This window comes from Trachurus trachurus (genome assembly GCF_905171665.1).
Source record: "Trachurus trachurus genome assembly, chromosome: 17".
Lineage (NCBI taxonomy): Eukaryota > Metazoa > Chordata > Actinopteri > Carangiformes > Carangidae > Trachurus > Trachurus trachurus.
In genome coordinates this window covers 35503442-35525354 of record NC_139900.1, presented here as the reverse complement: position 1 = coordinate 35525354, position 21913 = coordinate 35503442, and the positions used below count along the sequence as shown (strand labels likewise).

Sequence of the window (21913 nt, the reverse complement as noted above, 5' to 3'; positions counted from 1 at the left end):
GACGGAATGAAAGAAGTGGCATGAATACATGTTTGGGTTGGCATCATGATGAGGTGCTGCTTATAAAAAAGGCACAAATTGATCTCAAATCATCAAAGAGCCCTCAACCAATTTTACCTGTCACTCTATTTCACAGTCATGGTCATTTATTGATAAGCTGCTGGAAATTGGCGAATTATGGCACCTGCGGTTCTGAAAGGTTTTAGTTTTTTGTTGTTGCTTTAACTGGGGACACTGAGTTTGAAAGGCAGGGATGTTTACTAGGCAGCCATGGTCAATTAGGCCAGAGATGCTTTGGAGTAGCAAAATGGGAGGTGGCACCCAGGGGTTTTTGTAGTTTGACTAAAGGAAATCTGCAACTAACAGTTTTGAAAAGGAACAAGCCAGCTAGCACAGTGGGAATGTACCTGGACAGAAAACAAAGCCCTCAACATTAAACAACTTTACTGGCCTTAGCATCAAACAAACTGGTTGGTCATTTCATTGTCGGCGCGAACCGGTGGCCGGCATGTCATAGTGTCATCATCGTGGCAACAATAATAAACACACCCATAAAGGTTGTGTAATGGTCACGGTTTGGGAACAAAAACAACTTGGTTGGGTTCAATAAAAGATTGTGGTTTGGGTTAAAGTACATAGATGATCTTTGTTGTCACGGTTTGGTTAGGGCAATAAAAAGTTGCATAACATTTACAGATAACAGAAAAACGGTTGGCTCATTTTGAAACAGGAAATACGCTGTTTTTACATTCTATCGACCCACATTCATTCTAACCCTCTTAACACGGACTTGGTTGCTGTGTTTCTTTACACCAGTTACGGCTGCAGTACAGTAGATGAAACGACCAGGCCTTCAGAGAATTAATACCTTATGTTACCAGCTGTGCCCCCACTGTCTCGCCAAATGTCAGTGTCGTTGCCTAGAAACCTTGACAACACATGACTATTAGTCATTAAAACCTGAAAACTCAGGTTTTAAAGGTATTAATTGTTCAACTGAGCTGAACCCCCAGTACCAATTTTAAGTGCAATCCTCAGGTTCTGTGACAGAGTTGTTTTCTTTCATTACCAGAACACAATGAATCTTGTAATAGGTTGGGCTGTGATGAATGCACCCATTGCACCCTTCATTGCCCATGAAAAGAAGGATGCATTTGCAATGGAACAGCCTAATCGTGGTGGGTCGACTGAATTGATCTTTAAATGCGAAGGATGCGGCCCAGCTTTTATTCTTCGTCAGCTGACTCTTGCTCTATAGCTGCAGGTCACCTAATAATCAAATGATAATATCATAAAAGGAGTTGTAATAGGCTGCACAGATGATTTATGGGTTGCTGTTTGTTTTTTTTTTTTTTATTTCATGAGGGCAGTTTTGCTACAAAGGTGCTATAAGTCCTAATGCTGGTATCAGTATTCCAACCTGCTCACAGTGACAATATTAATGTTGTTGATGTGAAGTTTTCCTTTTCCTACTTACATCGGTTTAGCCTGTTAATATTTTAATGTATTTTCATTAGTAAATGCAAAGTACAGATTAGGCTAATGTGCCATCAGGATTCATTCTCTGTGCAACCTGTAGGAGATTTTGGATTTCAGGTTTGACTAAAACATCAACAGGCTGAACAGCGATGCCTCCAGCTCGACTCAAAATTCACATTTCCCAGAGCCCAAGGTGACAACTTTGATGTTTTTCTTCTCTCGTTGTTTGTTTCACCAGAGCCAACAGTCCAGAACCAGTTGGGGGGGGGGGGGGGGTGTAACACAGAAAATTGTGGCATATTATCAAGTGGAATCAAGAGAGAATGCAGCACAGATGCTTGATTAATCATTATTTAATTACTAGATTACTAGATGGTTATCCATTTATTTAATTTTCACCGAATTGCCTCTTGCATGTTTTACTCATATACATATACAGTCTATTTGTGTAAATGCTGGAACACCCCTTACACTCTCTCTGACATTCAGTCGCTGATGATAAATCTGTATGTTGTATAAATACACTGTTAAAATCTGCATCTTGCTCGTGCAACGTGGAACAAATGATTATAAACTGACACCAGGATGAAGGATTGTTCAGTGAATTTATTAATCTCTGTCTAGCTTCAGATGATCTGAATAACAATAGTAGCTCCTCTCACTCATCAGCCTTATTAATGAAAGTATTACTTCCTGCTGTCACGCTGCTGATAGGTCGTATATTATAGCTGACAGAAGTGAAGGACCAACAGCTTGCTCGCGGTGACCCTGAGTGGTGACTCTGTTTCACTTCTGGTAAAGAGAAAGTGTTGGATTTCCAGTACTGGAGTCACCTTTCAAACAAAATGCAACAATGGTCCCAGAAGCAGGAAAATTGCTTTCTGTCAAAAAAAAAAGGTGACTCCAGTCAAGGAAATGTCCTTCAGCCACCCCCGATGCAGCAGCTGCACCACTCCACTGCAGTGTCCTCTGGACAATATGGCCAGTATACAAGCATTACAATCAACAGTTATTCATCTGTATGTTATTGCCTGAAAGGGATGATGTTGTCCCCTATCTCCCCCAACAGGTCCACAGCTGACGAGCTTGTGGAAGTGATTAGCAGGTCTGATAGCAGACTCATGTAACTGCAAAAACAACAAGCCAGTGATGAGCACAAGTAGTGCTGTGCACACCTAATCCTGTAACCTGGTGACGCCTATGATGGATGTTATGGCCAAGCAATAAAATGACTTAGCTTGTGTAGATGTGCCTTTAAAATAGGCTCGGATCGGGGTGGTGGGGTCTTTATATCCACAGTCATGCTGCCCCCTTCTGATTCCTCCAACACCCCCCAAAACCTGCTGGGCACAGTCGTGTATAATATTTAGCCCACATACTGAATGTGGTGTTAAGAGCTTTTTACTTGGACAGCCAAGTCAAAACTGCTGCACCCATGGATGCAGTTTAATTTGGCTCTTTTGTAAGAAAAATGTCCAACGAGCCATTCAGGGCATTACTGATATAAGCTCACAGGTCATAAAGGAATGGGACTACACTGCACCAGTTTACTGTTATATATGGCTATTGTTTATGCATTACATTCACTGAAGACAGAAATAACTAATTATAAATGCATTCTCTGTATGTTTCCTCCAGCACTTTTATCATGTTTTGTGTTTTGTCAGTGAACATTGCACTACTAGCTCTGGTCAGGTCTTAGTGCCGTTGCATGCACACAATGGTGTATCAATAAGATAGTGTGATGTGAAACGCAAATGAAAATCACAGTCATCTGAATTTTTTTATGATGTGACACATCATGTTTGTTGCCACATCTGAAGCGTGTAATGCTCTTCATGTGAGTGTTGCCTTGACACCAGGCCACTGTACAGACCTGCTTCCATAAAGAGCAGCTTCTATATTTACAGTCATGCTGCCCCCTACTGACTCCACATGGTAGTATGCTTGTTCTGTCAGTGCTTTTACATGTCATTCATCTTTATGTCATCAGACAGGCAGGGGAATATTAATGACACAAACATGTATCAGTTGTGCTTTTGTAGGAAATTTAAATTTATTGGCACTTTGGCAAACGTGAGTGGTGAGAATTTAAATAATTATGAAAACCAAATCTCTTCAAACACTTTCTGACTATCATATATACCGTGTGAGCAGTCAACAAAAGTAATTGCTCATGCAATGTTAAGATTTTAAGATAACCCATTATGTCGTAAGGTTATAGATGATCAAAATCAGATGTTGGATATTGTTCAGTGATAGTCATGCGGTGATCCGAGGTTTTTTTTGAATTGATAGAATACATACATGTACACATTAGGTTAACATTAGGCAACTTGTGTGAATGTAAGCTAATGGATGGCTAACAGATGTCAAGCTGTTGGTCTTTGCTTTAAAACAATTGTGTCTCCAACCCCACCTAGTGGGGGTAAATAAAACTGTGCTACTGCACTGAACCCGGGGCGTAGTAGTTTGGCCTGTTAGGGGGAGAAGCAAAAATGATAGTTGTTTCTCTCTGACTTATCTCCAGTGGTTCCTCTGCAGCCCCACCTTCCTCTTGTCCTCCATCCACTCAGTTGTAACTTGTGGATGTCATGCCTTGTGTGATTTAAGTGCCACTTCAATACAGTCATTGAGCTTTTAGCTGGAATGTGTGGGTGTCACCCATGCAGTATTAAAAGGCTTTTTATTACAGGCAAGACTTGGAGAGCCTTGGCTTTTTTACCTTTTCAAACAGAGCTTCACTCTAATGAAAGACTCCAATTGCTGCTGAATAGTGAGCACTGAGGTCACCAGTGGAAACTGAGATTAATGACACAATATTCCTGCTGTGGTCATTAAATGGCCTTAACTGGGGTGAGTTAAACAGGCAATATTAAGGTTGGTTTACACATGTTTTTAAGTAATTACGGTATTATATTGAATCAGATTATTTTAGGAATATTCTGTTTTCTGTCTGTTAATGTCATTATAGCTTTGAAAAATTATTTTATTGTATCTGATTTTCTTATTTGGTCTTTTTTTTATCAGTTATCTGCATTAGAAAAATGCTCTACAAAATGGAGTTTCATCATTTAAGTTATTGATTGTCTGACACCACTAAAAGATGTAGAATAATTAAACCAGGAGATAAGAGGTGTGTTTTGGCCTTTTTGGTATACTATATAATTAAGCTCTCTCAAAGGAATAAATACAACACAGCAGCACACTGATCTTTAAAATAAATTTTATTTACCATTTTGTAATTCAACAGTTTACGATATACAGCTGACAGGACTAAGACATTTCAATGGATTTTGGCCCTAAAGGTTGAAGAAGAACAGACATGGTTAGATAGATAGATATGATAGAAGGTACCAGAAGACCTGTGTTCTCTTTTCTCACTTGTGCTTTTTTCTTCTCCATTCCTCCCATGAAACAATTCACATTGGCATAGCAACAACACAGCATTTCACCCACTGACACTTGGACAGTTTCTTTCAGCCAGACCACTGAAAAACACATTTACTGTTCTTGCTTATCCCCCCCCCCCCCCCCAAGATGAAATGTAATCGTTACTCTAATTATATTTTTTCTCTTGTTGCTTATAAAAAAAAAACTAATGATTTTTTTTAAAGTGCTGAAACATGAGATTATGCTTCTATGAGCAGTAGTAAGAAATTCAAGAGGTAATATTCTGTAACTTACAGAGAACCACAGAAGCAAAGGTAAAATCACAGTTTTGTTTTTTAGTACAGTGGAGCAGAGTTGTGCTGTGAATTTGTGCGCAAAAAATGGTCTGAACCGTCATGTGGTTTATGTTCTTCTGCATCAGTGACTTCCTGTACACCCACCCCTGTACAACCCTGTACAGTTACAGTAAACTATGAAGACATGGGTCCAAATGGGGCCAAATGGGTCAGGTCTTATTCTTCTTCTTATGCAATAATTAGAGGTTCATTTTACCAATTAATTCGTTTAGAATAGTAACAAGGCCCTTGTTTGATACATATAAGTCATAAATGGCTACAATGTCGATGTAAAACAATGTTATATAATGTTATTATGCATCAGTGCTGCACAAGAATGAATATATGACTTAATGGGTCCTGAAGTTGATTTAGTCTTGGTTGCAGTGTAATTTTGGTGTTTTGATTTTTCTTGTTTTCTAAAGATTTCTAACAACTAGACAGAAAAAGCCAAACTGTTCAGTTGAAGGGCCAAAGGATATTAAAGGTAAACAGCGATGTACGACTGTTGGCACTGCACTGTGAAAAATATGTAATACTATTTTTTTTCTTAATAAAAAACAAACATTATGTTGCTGCTGCTGCCGTCTACAACAGAGCTCACCATAAAATCTAACCATTCTTTTGTAGTTCAAGTTTCGATCCAAAGCTTTTTGTTTGGCAATGCTTTTATATCAGCTGGCTTTATCTTAGTTTCCTATGAATACAACTTCCAAAACAACCAGAACAAAAGTAGTGTCATTGAACATGGATAAACAATGATTAAAATCCAAAGATAAAATATGTAGTTTTCCTTCTCCTTTTAGTACAAAATGGTTTTTTTCTTAAAAGATAGACGGTATGTTATTAGCAGAGTAGGACATGGCTAGTTCTGATAGATTAGAGGTACATTGACATCAATACTGACACTACGCCTGCTCTACGTGCAGGCTCAGCAGTAAGAGCTAATCCACTACACACAGAGTCCACGATACACATGACATCGTCTACATAACACTACAAGAAGAATGACAAATCAAAAACGAAATAAAACAATACCCGCCCCTCCCTGAACCCACCAAAAAAACAAAAACAAAAAAAAAACACACGTACCCATCCCCCCAAAAAATCAAAGCAAAGATAAACACACACATACACAGTTCGATTATAATTTTTTTACATTACTGTACAAAGGGAGGAAGAGTTGCCAGAGGGCCAGCTGAGATGGAGTCGGGATATATAGAGAGATAGCATGGTAACATGGCAGCTAAGCTTCACCTACTACAGCATGACCACACAAGACAGGCAATCACAAACAGGAAACGGTCTGAGCTACAAGCTGAGTATATAGGTTCATATTCACCTTTTTCTCAGCAAATAAAACCTCATTTCAAGAGTGTAACTCGGAATTTCTAATGTGTTTTTTTTTTCTGAAGAGGCAACACAATAATATGATTAGATTAGATGATGTTGGAGATGTATTGTTTCATAGAGCACCTGGTTTTGCAGTCATTTTAATTAAAAATAAAAAAAAAGAACAACGAAAAAGAAAAAAAAACTACTACAAAATATGTCATGTATGGTGTGAATGGTTAAAGAATGAACCGAAACAGATGACTCACTACACTTCTTCATCTAGTATAGCAGCCACTGCATGTTTCTATAGTGTGAGAACCTTTGTGTGCAGAGGCCTGATAAACACCTGGTGGAGGCGTGTGCTTGTTTCAGAATGCCAGTTGTGCTTATCATTCACAACCCCACTAAGGTTGTGGTTATGTGCTTAAACATCAATGTCTTTATCTCTGTAGGTTTCTCTGAGCGGCACTTGTCAAAGTAACAGTTTGCTGATTTAAGGACCTTACGTGCTGGACTATCCCTTGGCTGGGGCCGGTTGCCCAGCAGCCTTTTTTCTTTTGTGCACAAATAAGATAACACGACATGTAAATTGAGCTTTAGAGGTGGATTTTGTTACCTTTGGACAGAGCCAGGCTAGCTGTTCCCCCCTGTTTTCCAGTCTCTATGCTAAGCTAAGCTAACCACCTGCTGGCACATCGAGCATACAGACATGAGAGTGGCATCTTCTCATCTTACTGTCAGGAAGAACGCGAGTAAGCATAGTTCCCAAAATGTTGAACTCTATATATAAATATGCTGCGTAGGCTACAATACGCAGCGTAACAGAGATTATTGTGAATGTGTTCCTTATCGTAGCCCTCTAGTAATTCAAACTGTGAAAAACCAGACCTGATGCAACCTGGAAAACCTCCCTCTGCCTGTGAAGCAAAACACATCTCACAATCACCTGAGCAGGTGTCCAACAAAGCAGTTTAGGATCATAATACCAAGGAACATGTGGCGCAGATCAAATCCTTGCACAGCTGCTTAATCTGTCTTTACGCCACCATAAACCTCTGCCATCACATCACTACAACAATACAGCCTGGGATGCTTTCCAATCAGGTGCTCTGCATGCTGAAGACACCCCCTCTCCATCCTAACACCCTCCCCCCCTCCAACAAAAGAAGTAATAGATGAGGAATGGTAAACACGGTTAATAATGGTTCTGTAGTTTTTCTTTTTTTTTTGTACAAAATAAACATATCTTATCTTTATAATTATTTACTAGGTTACTTTACAATAACAGTAGAGGTAAAAAGGAGAATTCTACTGAGAGAACGATACTATACAGCTACATTTAAAACTACGTAAGATCTTAACTCTATATTCCTCTGGAAACAAGCTGCGTTCACTATGCTTCCTCTCCATCAGTCCCAGCACAGCTTGGCTCAGAGCTTTAAAAACAAGTGTCTGTAAATACATTAAAGGTTCCACTGACTGTAAGAGACCGACACCTGATCTGTCTCTGATACATATATACATATACATGTATATGTATATGCATATACGTGTATATATGTTAATATATGTTACCAAAAACATGTACAGGACTCAGGTAACTTAGATAATGTTTTTGGTAACATGCCTGAATGGGGCAGATTGCTACGACCCACATGTGGAGACACACACTCCAACAAAGCCTCTCGCTGGCTAACGTTCCTCTGTCACAGACCACATCCCAAGATGCATTTCACTCAAACAGAATGCCTGGAAGACTTGAGAAGAGATGGCACTTCTATATTTAGAGTTGCATCCACCTGTTTTCCGTGTATACGCGTGCATGTGTGTGCAGGAGTTTTTCGACAGCGAGCTGTTTTCAGTCCCTGTAATGTTACAACAGGCCGCCTTAGTTGAGACAATTGGTTTCCACAGGCAAGGAACAACAACAAACCACAAAGTTTAACTTCTGCTTGGACCCTGAGAAATGGCCATGGGATCTCTTCTGTCAAAAAACTAGGAGCAAATATTTTTTGTATATGTGTGTGTGTGTGTGTGTGTGTGTGTGTGTGTGTGTGTGTGTGTGTGTGTGTGTGTGTGTGTGTGTGTGAATGCGGAGGCAGAGAGTTACAGTACGGTTAAAGTTCACTGATGTTTCTCTGCTGAGTTCTCAAAGTTTAAGCAGCTTTAGTGGAAAAAAAGTTACAAATGGAGGCAAAATTTCCACAGAAAATCAGCCCTAAGTGTCAGTCGCCATCTCGGGTGTTAAATATTTGTGCTCTGTAGAACTTTTTTTTTTTTTTAAAGAAGCAGCAGCATAAAAAACAACAGGCTTAGTCTTAAGCTGAGATCAACTATGGTTGAGGTCACTGTGTGCTGTAAAATGTACAATAGTGTGAGTGTATGAGTGTGAATGAGTGTATTTCTCTCCCCTTGGCCATGATAATTGTGACTCTTTTCTGTCCTCTTAGCATCATCAAACTGTAAATGGCCAGTACAGGCACAGTTCTCCCTCCTCCTCTATGTTACAGCACCACGACGACGAGTCTCTAGCTGTCAAGTCACCAATCCCAAACAGACCCAGCTAACAGAATAACGGAGAACAGTGTGTGTCTCTATGTTGCTGCATGCACAAAACAAACACATGCAGCTTCACAATCTACCGTACCTCTAACTGCATATGATGATGACATATACGAGTCTTACAAAAAATGAAAGGAAAAACAAACTGCATTATTAAATTATGCTGAACAAATTAACAACCCACTCACACGCACGCACACACTAAACATACACGCAAATATTTTGGATGATGACCCAATTTTTTCTTCCTTTCTTTTTTTTTTTTCTTCATTTATCTAGAGACAACACACAGATAGATAGAAGAGGTTAGGATAGATATAATAAGCCCTTACAATATGTAAAGGTCTCCAGCGAATAGGATCTCCCCCACAGAGGACTGTGGGAAAGTGGGGTGAGGATGGAGGGAAAGGGAGGAAGAGAAGGAGTAGATGGGGGGGTGGGGGTGGAGATTGGGGGGCGTGCCCAGTAGTGTTGACAGAGTGGGGTGCCGTCTATGCGCTGGGGTTGGGGTTATTGTGTGTGTTGGTGGAGCCGTTGCTTCCCTGGATGGTGAGGCTGATCTCATCCTTCCTCTCCTTCTCCTTCTCCTTCTCCTTCTCCTCCTCTTTCAGCTCCTCCTTCAGCTCCTCCTTCTCCTTCAGGGGACGAGCCTCCACAGTGTCTTCGGAGGCCATGGGGGCGTAGCGGCCTGTCCGGTGCTCCTTCAGGGCCGGGCCCCACTTTGGATGTGCTTTGCAGGCAAACTTCAACCGCTGAGACAGGTAGAGGGAGAGAAGAAGTTTAGACCAAAACGTTGTACGAGACAATGAAAGATACAGCAGCTGAAATCATGAATAGTTAAAGCTAGACTCCTTCCTCAAAGCTTTGAACAAAACCTTTTTACCTGACACTGAGATAGATAGATAATATACTGTAGATATCTAGGAGAGAGAGATCTAGATATGTAGGTAGAAGAAAATGCCCTTAGAGTAAAACCACGTGAACTTCACATGTGATTCACATGTGCAAATAACATGATTCCCATGTTCCAAATGTTTCACATGTGGTTTTGGCCCAATTTTATGTGAATCTGTTGGGGAAAAAAAGATGAGCTTCTTGCTGGTTTATTGGCTTGCAAGTGGACGTTCCTGAACAGCAACAGCCATAGTCATCAATCCTGCTCATATACACGTCACAATGTTTCAGCAGCTGTGGTGCATACGTCACTTCCTGACGGCTACTCCATATACGGTCCTGCACCGTGTTCAGCCTAACAAAAGCAGCCACAGGTGATTGTCAAAATGCTGAATACACATTCCTACGTTTCTTCCATACATAGTTTTACAACGTTTTACAACCTTTAACAGAACATATAAGGACAGGCCCCACAAAGTGTATTTTCCCACTACAGAATCACATGTGAATTCCCATGTGAACCCATTTTCCACATGTGGTAATATCAGGGTTGCAAAATTCTGGGAATTTTCAAAGTTGGAAACTTTCCATGGGAATTAACTGGAATATATGGGAATTAACGGGAATATATGGGAATAAACGGAAATATATGGGAATAAATGGAAATATATGGGAATTAACGGGAATATATGGGAATAAACGGGAATATTATATTATATATATTATTTTGCATGGATGTCTACTTATTACAACACAAAATATTTCCATTTATTTTTGGATATGATACAGTTTGTTTAAATGATCCCCAATTTCCAGTTAATTCCCATAAATTCCCATTATTCCCATGGAAAGTTTCCAAGTTGGAATATTTCCAAAATTCCCCATCTTACCTTCCCATAGAAAGTTTCTGGAAATTTACCGGAAATTTACTGGAAATTTTCTGCCCCTTTGCAACCCTAGGTAATATGTTTTACACATGTTCCCCATGTGCAAATAACATGATTTCCATGTGCACAATGTTTCACCTGTGAATCACGTGTTTCATGTGGTTTTTCTGTAAGGTGCGGAAGTGGTATTGTAACTGTTGAACGAGTACATAAACCATCCACTGTATAAGCCTGTTTTATATTGTATTTCAGAGCAGGGGTTTCCACAGTGCAACGAGCAGCCGAGGGGTCGGTACCTCTCTGAAGGTGGCCCCTGGGGACCTGGAGATCTTGTAGAGGGCGTAGATGGGTATGCAGACCACTGAGGACATGGCCATGCAAAAGCCGATGGCCAGAGACCAGCCGGGGTACACGTAGTCATTGTAGGTGATGGGCTTGTACTGAATCACCGTGAAGATCAGGATGAACTACACGGAAAGAAAAGAGACGGAGAAGGTGTGAACATGTGACTTTAACAAATAAACCACATCCAGTGTGTTTGAGATCATCTGCACAAATGTTTGGTGAACACAAAGAAACATGAGTAAACACAGTGAACATCCAGAAAACGTTGCTCTGTACAGGTGAAACATCTGCAGCCAGCAGCGCAGCAGATGTGCGCTTTAGAAGTTGCAGATGATTTTAACTATAAATCCTGACGGTTCCCCGCAGCAGTGAAGCAGTGAGTTTGGTCACAGCTCTAGCGAAGGCCCCTGGAGAGAGGGGCATTCATCTGTGTAGTGAAATGAAAGAGAGAACAAAAGTGCCTGAAATCTGACCAGTAATCCACAACAATGCGTTTCTTGGTTGGCCCAGAAGCTTAGTGGACTAATACGCCTGCTTGGGAAATACCATTGATAGCGGCTGCATGTGTCCGTTTCCCAGTCAAAAAGATTTGCTTTTAGAGGTTTATACTGGAAACAGGGCCAACAGCAGCCAAACAGATTAGTGTTGATGGCGGCTGGAAATATAGGTCAAGCGCCTAACAATGTGTCAGCAACTCAGGAATATGGAGAAGCCCGTGCTCCCTTTAAATGGACCGGACCAGAGCGTGGTGTCTGTCAAGCAAAACTCCTCAAATCAGGAAGTGGGACAATGAGCGGTGTTTCATTTTGATCAGTTGCTGTGAAGCGTGTTCGTGTGTGTGTGTGTGTGTGTGTTGACTCACAGAGATAATGACGGGGGAGATGAATCTCCAGCAGACTTTGAAGAAGAGAGGAGGTGGGAATCCCAGCATCATCTCCACATCTCTGAAGTAGTTCGTGTGACCTGCCATGAAAACAAAATCATTATTCAGCAAACTTAGCGTGCAGTTTGTCCGGTTACTTTGACTCTTTATCAATATTTAGCATTCAAGGACCAATCTTTATCATGTCTTCCATGTTTCTACTAAAGATGGTGACCTGAGCCGAATCCAGTTTGATAGGTTGGTTGCACTCTACACTCCATGATGCTCTGATGAGAACCTCCACTGTCAACAGCTGCTCTCACAGTGAGCATGCAGGCCTACGACTTCTGTGGTCTACAAACATCACGTCTGACACTTTCATGCCTCAACTATATAAATCTATCGAATAATTACTCTTTCCGATGCACAATGAATGAATTTTTAATGTGTGCTTGTGAAACTGAAAAGGGGAATAAATTCTGCAAATAACATCCAATAACTACGGTATTAACATCTGTCTCTTCACTGGTGGAGAATAATCTCTCTCTGTGCCTCTCTTGTATTTTCCTCCTTGTGAATGTTGAACACGGGTGTATAATTATGAGCTGACACGGTAGCTTCATGAATAATTGTAAAAGTCATGTCGTGACAAGGTGCTGCAGAATCTTTAGTCCTGGCTCTGCTACGACTCACATTCACTGCTGATGGAAAATACAGTTGTGTTCAAAATAATAGCAGTCCGACATCACTAGCAAGATAAACCACTGATTTTGTTAGAATTTCAACTTTTTCTAGAAGGTTTAGTAAAGGTATAGAAAAGCAACAGACCCAACAGGCATGACGTGCATGCTGCTGATTCTGTGAAACTGAATCATTTACTGAAAGGGGCGTGTTCAAAAAAATAGCAGTGCCAGGTTCAATTATTGAGGTAATTGATTATGTGAAAAAAAATAGGTGTTAAACAGGTGGCCCGATAAAAAGTTAAAAAAAACAAAAAAAAACAGGTGGCCCTTATTCAAGGATCAAGGCAACTGATGCTGCATATGCTGGCTGTGCATTTGTCCTTGAAAAACAGAGTAAAATTGGTAGTTCAAGACACTGTTCAGAAGAAGAGCATTCTTTGATTAAGAAATTAATAAAAGAGGGGAAAACCTATAAAGAAGTGCAGAAAATGATAGGCTGTTCAGCTAAAATGATATCAAAGGCTTTAAAATGGCAGCCAAAACCAGAAAGGCGAGGAAGAAAAAGAAAAACGACTATTCGAAGGGATCGGAGAATAACCAAAATGGCAAAGGCTCAGCCAATGATCAGCTCCAGGAGGATCAAAGAAGATCTAAGATTGCCTGTGAGTACTGTAACAATCAGACAACGTCTATGTGAAGCCAAGCTACCACCAAGAAGCCCCCGCAAAGTCCCATTGTTCAAAAAAATACATGTAATGAAGCGGTTACAATCTGCCAAATAACACATTGACTGGCCTAAAAAGAAATGGCGTAATATTTTGTGGACTGATGAGAGTAAGATTGTTCTTTTTGTGTCTAAGGGCCACAGACAGTTTGTCACACGTCCTGCAAACACTGAATTCGAGCCACAGTGAAGACGGTGAAGACCCTCACCCCCCCACAAGCATGGTGGTGCAAGCATCATGATATGGGGATGTTTCTCCTACTATGGTGTTGGTCCTGTTTATCGCACCAGGGATCATGGATCAGTTTGAGTCATGTTGCCGTGTACTGAAGAGGAAATGACCCCAAACACACCAGCAAGCGTGTAAAGAAAGATGTCAACACTGCTATTTTTTTAACATTATATTTCTTGACTTTCTATAAAATATGATCAAATTAAATTACTTTTTCCGATTTTCTTGGTTTGACATAGAATGTGCAGTGTCCCCAATGCAGTTGTGTTCCTTAAAATACAATTTATTTGAAGAATTTTGAGGTTTACTCACCTTTTTAAACACACTGCTATTATTATGAACATAACTGTATTTCTGCTTTCAGACTCAATTATGGCTGTACTGAAACCTTCCCTCTGTGGAGTCATTACCTCTGGTTATGTCCAATTAGTGAACCACTAAGCTGTATATGGATTTATAATAATGTCTCAGAACATACATTGTTCCCTTTAAACATGTCAGTTTCTTGCCATGATCATACATGTCAAATGCAGATGATAAAAACACTCAGTCTTTTTCACTCCTTACCATAAATATACATGATGCAGATGCACATGATGCAGGAGATGATGACCAGAGAGAAACTAGCAGCATAGTTGTCCATCAGTAGCAGCCAGTAGATCCCCGCCTGCACACAGAGAACAGAGGAGGTCCAAGTTTCACTTCCATGAAGGAAAACCAGGCTGCATTCAGAGTAAACAGTGTGTGTGTGTGTGTGTGTGACTTACCCGTGTTGTTAGTGGTACCCCCAGCAGGAATCCAACTACGGCCACAGAAAGTGTGACTACAGTCTTGTTTCTGATGATCCAGTCTGTACCGATCTCATCAACGATGGCCGTCACCAAGGTCTCCAGCAGACAGAACTAACACAGGGATGAGAGGTTTATGGTGACACAGGGAGTAAACAGTGCTCTGAGGGTTTTACAGCCTTCATACTTGTAATGTTTCAACCAGCTACATATTCATCCACTACATCCAAATACAGTATTGCACAATTACAGCTACTACAAAATTCGGCTTTAGGAGGAACAGAAAGAGAGACAAGAACCAGAAAGAGAGCCCACGTCACACCAGTTTTAAAGCCTCTGCATTGGCTGGCTGTTAGTTTCGGTTAGTTCTCTGGTTTACAAAGCTCTTAAAGGTCTTGTTCCCTCATATTTATCAGATTTGATTCTATTATACAAGCCTGTGAGAGCACACAGGTCCTCTGGTAGTTGTCTTTTAGTAAGACCAAAAGTCAGGACTAAAACATACGGCGAGTCATCTTTTCATTAAGGACCTGAGGGCAGCACCCAGTGTACATACTTTTTAAAATTATATATTTATACTGTTTTGTTGTTTTGTTTCTTTTACTTAATTTTAGGGCTTAGTTTTTATATTCGTTTTTATTTTTTCACATTACTTCCTATGTTTCCTCATTACAAAGCAATGATAGCATTTCCTCAGTTTGCTCTGGTTTTACCAGCTCCCTGTCATGAAAGTATTGTGGGATGACGGGGGTGGGGGGGATGGCGGGGGGGGGCAGTCTGTTGAAGCATGATGAAGCACAAATATATTAAATTTTCAATTTCAGTGAATTAACTGGAGGGTCAAGAATAAAAAGCATTTAAAAGCAAAAGCCTTATGTGTAAGTTTGTAAGTGGTGTCTTGCTGGGAGCAGCTGGTGCTACTTGTCCCTTGATAAGAGCTTCAGCTGCCGGTGCATTTCCAGGAGAAGAGGTTGTAATACGACCAGTTTTTAAACACATCTGCAGATCCAGATCCGATCTAATTCTGAGCTGCTGATGCACCGAATTCTTGTCAGTGATCAACTAAAGGCCCATTTACAGCATCAGCATTGAGCTGTGCACTAAACACACAAGCACAGACTGCAGATAACAGGTTCTGTGTAGCATTTTTATGGATATGGATATCTGCCAAGCTGAGTGTTCAGTGGAATTTTATCTAGCTCTAGCCACAAACAAGAAAAACACAGTCTCTAAAATCTATAGAGAGATAGCGAAAAGTATCTGTGACTAACAAGTACTGTATAGCATACATACATTCACCAACAGCTGAGGTTACAGAAGGATTTTAAGTAGAATTTGATCAAAGTGTCACAGCATAAGGCATTAAGGCACCACACTGTCATACTTATCCCAAAATAAAATGTTTAATATTGCATAATTAATTAACTTATGCATTAGTATAGTGGGACTGTTGTTTAAACTGAGGTGTAAGGACAAACCAGAGATGTACAAGTGTCCCAGCCTTACTTGAGTCCCCAGTCCCAGGAGGATGAGCATGAAGAAGAAGAGCAGCGACCAGAGCGGTGAGATGGGAAGCAGAGTGAGGGCTTCTGGGTAGGCCACGAAGGCCAGCCCCGGGCCGTGGTCGGCCACCTCGGACACAGGGACGTTCAGGTGGTGCGCCATGAAGCCCAGGATGGAGAAGATGACGAAGCCGGCGTACACGCTGGTCGCACAGTTGGTTATACTGATGATGATGCTGTCTCTGTGTGTGTCAGAGAGGGAACAAAACATCATGCTGATGGAAACAGGTTGTTGTTAAGTTTTGCTATTGTTAAAACATTGGTGGAGAGAAACCCTTTCATTTAATTTGTGCTAATGGAAAACTTACATCTTTCTCCTAAAAGTGATAATCTAATTTTACAAATTAATTTTAAATCTAGGCCACAGCTAATATCAGTATCAATATTAATATTTTTCTTTTTCACTTTACTAGTCAGTTATAGAATAAGCAAGGTATTATGATGTGAATTCATCATTAAAATGCTACTTCATTGAATGATTTTCCAAAAAACAAGCATATCGTTTTACTATTCTCAGTTCACTACCTGATTATTGATAAATGAAATGACAATTTTTAATGGTAAAAATGAACAAGTGTTCCTGTGCAGTTGAAATCTGTGGTGTAGAGAGGTGATTGAGAGCAATGCTTTTCTTTGTACATGTCCCACTGACACTCGTATACAGTGTAGAGCCACTCATCCAGCAACAAGATGTCCTGAAAACTATAGATCATTTGTTAAATGACCACACTTGAACAGATCAAACTGCATTTTAAAAATGCCTGGAATATTCCTTTAAACACTGAGCCACGTATCCACTGTTACTGGAGTGCTGAAGAGTGATTTTCTCAAACACTGGGGATATAAAGCAACAGCCTTCGCTATTCTCAATAAGACAGTGTGTTTCTCTATAAACCACTATAGGTCCATACTCTGACTTTGACCTTGTTCATATTTGGCTCATGTAGCCGAGTGCATTGTTTCCTCCTGTTCCTCGTTAGATTTATCACATGGGTCAATTTTGATGACTCCGAGGTCAGCCCCCCCCCCACCCCCCTCCACCTCCTACACTGTGTGCACTTCCAGGCGATGATGCTGTTACAGGAGTGCAGAGAGTGGCTCCACGGGGACGGAGCTGCAGAACACAAGCTGATTAGACCGCCGCGCTGCTGTGTGCGCAGATAGCAAAACCTCAAGCTCCTGGCAGAGGAACAAATGATATCTTCAGCCTTTCTCCTCAACCCCCGACGGCCTCACTCTGTCAGCGTGTGTGGACGAGCTCAGGAGAGTAAATGACATCTTTTTCCTCTCCTTATCTCCTCCTCTGTCCCCTTTACTCCATCTTAACCTTCTCCTTGGCTTCTCGTTCGTTCCCTTGGTGTTCAGGCGCGCCGCGACCAGCCTCTTAACTCCAAGTCCAAGAAAGTATTATCTCTGTCCCTCCCCCTGTCTCACCTTATCTCACCTTCTTCTCCTTCTCCTTTTAGACCTGTAGTCTTAGTTACCTTCTGACTGCTTTACCTTTCTCCTCTCACTTTCTCCATTGCTCTTTAACCCTGACTCATTTGGGGGAGGCCAAGCAGCCAGCAAACAACCTGTCTGGAAGTCTATTTTCTCTCCCACTTTTCCTCCCCCTTACTTCATCTCCTATCTCCTTCTACGCCTCCTCACTGTCTACTTTCTCTCATTAGTGGAAATAATAAGACGCTGGTCCTGTTGCTGAGACACGGCACCAGTGTAATGAAGCCTGGTGCAAAATGAGCGTGGTCACATTCACACAGCGAGAAACTCCCAGAGTAGCTGCTGTGGCACAGCGCTGCTTTTAGGTAAAACCTGACCTCCTCCAGTTCATCATCATTAAGGATTTTAAAACTGAAACCTGAGTGTGTGGATACAGTGGCTGCAGCAACCTCACACTAGTACATGTTTAGCAAGATCCAACTGAATAAATTCAAACATGCACACACACACGCAGCCATAAATCTTCTGTTTCTGGGAAACCAATATTTTGTGACTTGATACACTCTCACAGATCACAAGCATACATATAGGCTAATTATTCTCTTATGGGAATAGTTTGACATTTTCATACAGGCTGATTCTGCAGCTAGAGTTAGATGACAATTGGAGCTAGTAGCTTATTAGCTTAGCTTTCCACAAAAGGGAAGCAAAAATAAACAACAGCTTGGTTCTGTGCAGAAGGTGTCAGGCTCATAAAACTACAAATTGTCACTTCACAACAGGTAAAAGAGACAACTATATTTTGTTAATTAATGTTGTTTACAGCTGCTGGTAAACACATATAGAGCCAAGCTAGCTGTTTCTCCCCATCTCAATGTTAAGCTAAGATGAATTAGCTTCCACCTGGCTCTAGCTTTATAATTACAATACAAACGGGAGACTGGTGTCGACCGTCTCGTCCACCTCTCAGTAAGAGAGTAAATTAAGGTATTTGCCAAAATGTTGAACGAGTCCATTCAAACGGTTTGTTCACTGCAAAAACTCAAAATCTTACCGAGAATATTTGTCTTATTTCTAGTAAAAATGTAATTTCTAGTCAAAACTAATCAAATTATACTTAAAAAGTAGCTTGTTTTTAGACACTTTTTACTTCTTTCAAGCAGATTTTCACTTGAAATAAGTAGAAAAATCTGATAGTGGAGCAAGTTTTTCTTTCTTATTACAAACACAGAAAACTTGCTTTCACTGGCAAATTTTTCTACTTATTTCAAGTGAAAATGTGTTTGAAACAAGTGAAAATGATCTAAAAACAAGTTAATTTTTAGGTGATGAGTCTTATTTTAAGTGGAAAGAGTTTAGTTTTGACTAGAAATGAGACATTTTGACAAGAAATAAGACAAATATTCTTGGAAAGATTTAGAGTTTTTGCAGTGTTGTTGTATATCTAAAGTCTGGAGCACCAACCTGAAACAGTTGTTGTGGAACTTGTTGTAGGAAGCCATGGTAATGAGCCCACCCCAGGCACAGCCCAGAGAGTAGAAGATCTGAGAGGCAGCATCTCCCCACACCTACAAAACAAACCCACATCAAGTCAAAGGTAGGACAAACAATCTATTTCTATTTCTGCTTTATTTGTCCATCTGCCTGTGTGTGTGTGTGTGTGTGTGTGAGAGTGTGTGTGTGTGTGTGTGTGTGTGTGTGTGTGAGAGTGTGTGTGTGTGTGTGTGTGTGAGAGAGTGTGTGTGTGTGTGTGTGTGTGTGTGTGTGTGTGTGTGTGTGTGTGTGTGTGTGTGTGTGTGTGTGTGTGTGTGTGTGTGTGTGTGTGTGTGTGTGTGTGTGTGTGTGTGTGTGTGAGTGAGTGTGTGTGTATGTGTGTGTGTGTGTGTGTGTGAGTGAGTGAGTGCGTACCTTTGCATCCAGGACCTTCTGCCACTGTGGAGTCAGGTAGTACTTGATGCCGTTGATGGCCCCGTCCAGGGTGATGCCACGGATGAACAGGATGGTCAGAACTAGGTAGGGGAACGTAGCTGTGAAGTACACCACCTGGACAAAACAAAACCACAAACACTCAGTCAGAAAAGATGGTGTGTGTGTGTGTGTGTGTGTGTGTGTGTGTGTGTGTGTGTGTGTGTGTGTGTCTTCATCTGTGTGCATGTGTGTGCCAGGCTGACCTTTCCAGAGGATTTAACACCCCTGATGAGACAGAGAAAGACGACAAACCAGGACACTGCCAGGCAGCCTAAGATTGGGAGACGGACCTCTCCAAAGTTTCCAATGTCATCAGAGATGTTCAACACGTAGTGTCTGAGAGACAGAGAGACAAATAAACACACAACACACACAAATACAGGAAGATACTTCAATATTGTGTAGTACTATTCTGTAGTACTTCAATATTTTGTTGTAGCTCAAAAATACAATATCTTTGTGGTAACATTTCTGTGTGGCCTCTGAAATTTAATCAGTATGAATTCAATCAGTGGACTAAAAATACTATACTCTCTAAACCGGTAACACTTTTACATTGATATATAAAAAATACATTGAATACAAATATAGTAGTATGAAAACAGGTTTGTACTGAGCTGCAGATCCACGCTGAATCCTAAACAACACCAACTGCTGCTGCACAGTGTGAAAGCCTTTAACTGCAGCTGATTAAATTCTTACAGGCAGCTGAAAGCAGCAGGATGAAATGCAGAATCATTACACGTGATAATCCATCCTGATGAAGTCATGCGTGCGACACCCGGCTGCTGAGTGACCACAGAAAGTTCTCCTGGGTTAACGTGCGACAAGCTCGGAAAAAAAAAACTTGGGAAAATTACAGTTGTCTAATTTTCTGTCCTCTCTCTCTGCTCTCATCCATCTAATCCACATCATCCAGATGTGTAATGTGACTCAAGAGGACAATTGATTGCTACAACCCACTGATTTCTGGTTCACATCACCGAATCCTTTTTCACATAGTGCAGCTGCACCCACACAAACATTAAAAAAGCTGCACCTGGCTACACCCGACCTGCTCTGGTTGCACCGATAGAAAAAAAAAGAGCTCATTCCAAAAACTGACACATAAGATGAGAAACCTCCTGTTTGTCACTGCGGATCGCTGCTGCGCTTCAGTCACATCTAGTCCAAATATTTGAACGCTTTCGGCAAACAAGGGGCATGTTTGAGGCGAGCTTATCGAACAGGTGCAAGTCAATTTTGACCTCTGTGTAAAATATGAACAGCCTAAAAATACGGAAGGGGTCACTTGCATAACGTGGCAAAACTTAATCAAAATATTCTCTCCAACAGATCCGCTCTTGACTAACACTGTAATAATGGTTTACATAAATGTATACATGTATGACATTTTAAATTGCATTGTGTACACAATTTATTCATGATTTCAGTCCTCTGGCCCTTATAAGTCAGAATCCATGAGTTTATTTTTATTTACTTTTTCCACTTCAATATGCATGATCTTTGTCATAAAGGCTCAGACTAAATACTGAAAAATACATTTAATTAAAAATCTAATTGTGTTTCAGTGGAAGTGTAACTTTAAAGCTGCTCCAACACTTTGCTTACTTCTAACAAGTCAAACCGTAGTGTGCTTCCTCAGGCTGTATATTGATCCAATGCACATGATGTAAAGCTCATGGCACAAGGTTGTGTGTATAGCAAGTTGTTGCATCAGATGCGTTGTCCAAAAAGAGGTGAACACAGTCTCTTAATTAATCATGGGATGTTTTGGGTGCAATATTCATTAAACCAGTGAGGGTTGCCATCCCCCTCTCTATTTAACAGCCTGGCGTTGTGCTGTTATATTGGTGCAGTACAGAATAACAACAGAGCAGTAGTCAAACTTCACCACATGTTGCATTACATCGCTGCTGGTCCGGTACTTACTTCCAGTACTCCTCGCTGGGGCTGGTCCTCTTGGTGCGGTTGACCACCTCGGACACTCCGGCCACCAGGCTGCTGGTAGCGTTAGCCAGGCTGGCGTTGAGCTGGCCGCTGCTGCTCACCACGCCGCTGCAGTCCGGCGTGTTCCAGGGGTTGTTGCAGTAGGTCCACGGCAGCAGCTTCGTCATGGACTGGAAAAAGTAGTAAAAGGAAATGCAAATGACCACGTTGTAGTAGATCCCAATGTAGGTGGACACCACCATCATCCCGTAGCCCACGCCTGAGGAGAGGGAGACAGGATACACACAAGATGGAAGAATATTGTTATTCACATCCACTAACGGTGATCTACCATGACAACAAGCTGTAATAAACTCTGATCTAATCTGTTTATGATGCACTGAATCTCCACACAACAACAACAACAACTCTATCACTTCTCTAACTTTGCCATGTTTCATTAGTTTAACATATTGATTCTTGATATTATCAAAA

At 41.0% G+C, this 21913-nt stretch overlaps 1 protein-coding gene across 1 annotated transcript; it reads right to left on the bottom strand.

The window, feature by feature from the left end:
- Positions 1 to 9595: 9595 nt before the first annotated feature.
- Positions 9596 to 21698, bottom strand: slc6a9 (solute carrier family 6 member 9; the record flags this gene model as incomplete). The annotated part of the gene is made up of 10 exons (XM_083991546.1): positions 21422 to 21698; positions 19693 to 19825; positions 19430 to 19564; positions 18986 to 19089; positions 16026 to 16263; positions 14499 to 14633; positions 14299 to 14398; positions 12093 to 12193; positions 11182 to 11352; positions 9596 to 9856 (listed from the first exon to the last, which is right to left on the bottom strand). Exons 1-10 carry the CDS (start codon positions 21682 to 21684, stop codon positions 9596 to 9598), a joined length of 1641 nt encoding a protein of 546 aa, XP_083847672.1. The 5' UTR covers positions 21685 to 21698.
- Between the last annotated feature and the right edge of the window lie 215 nt (positions 21699 to 21913).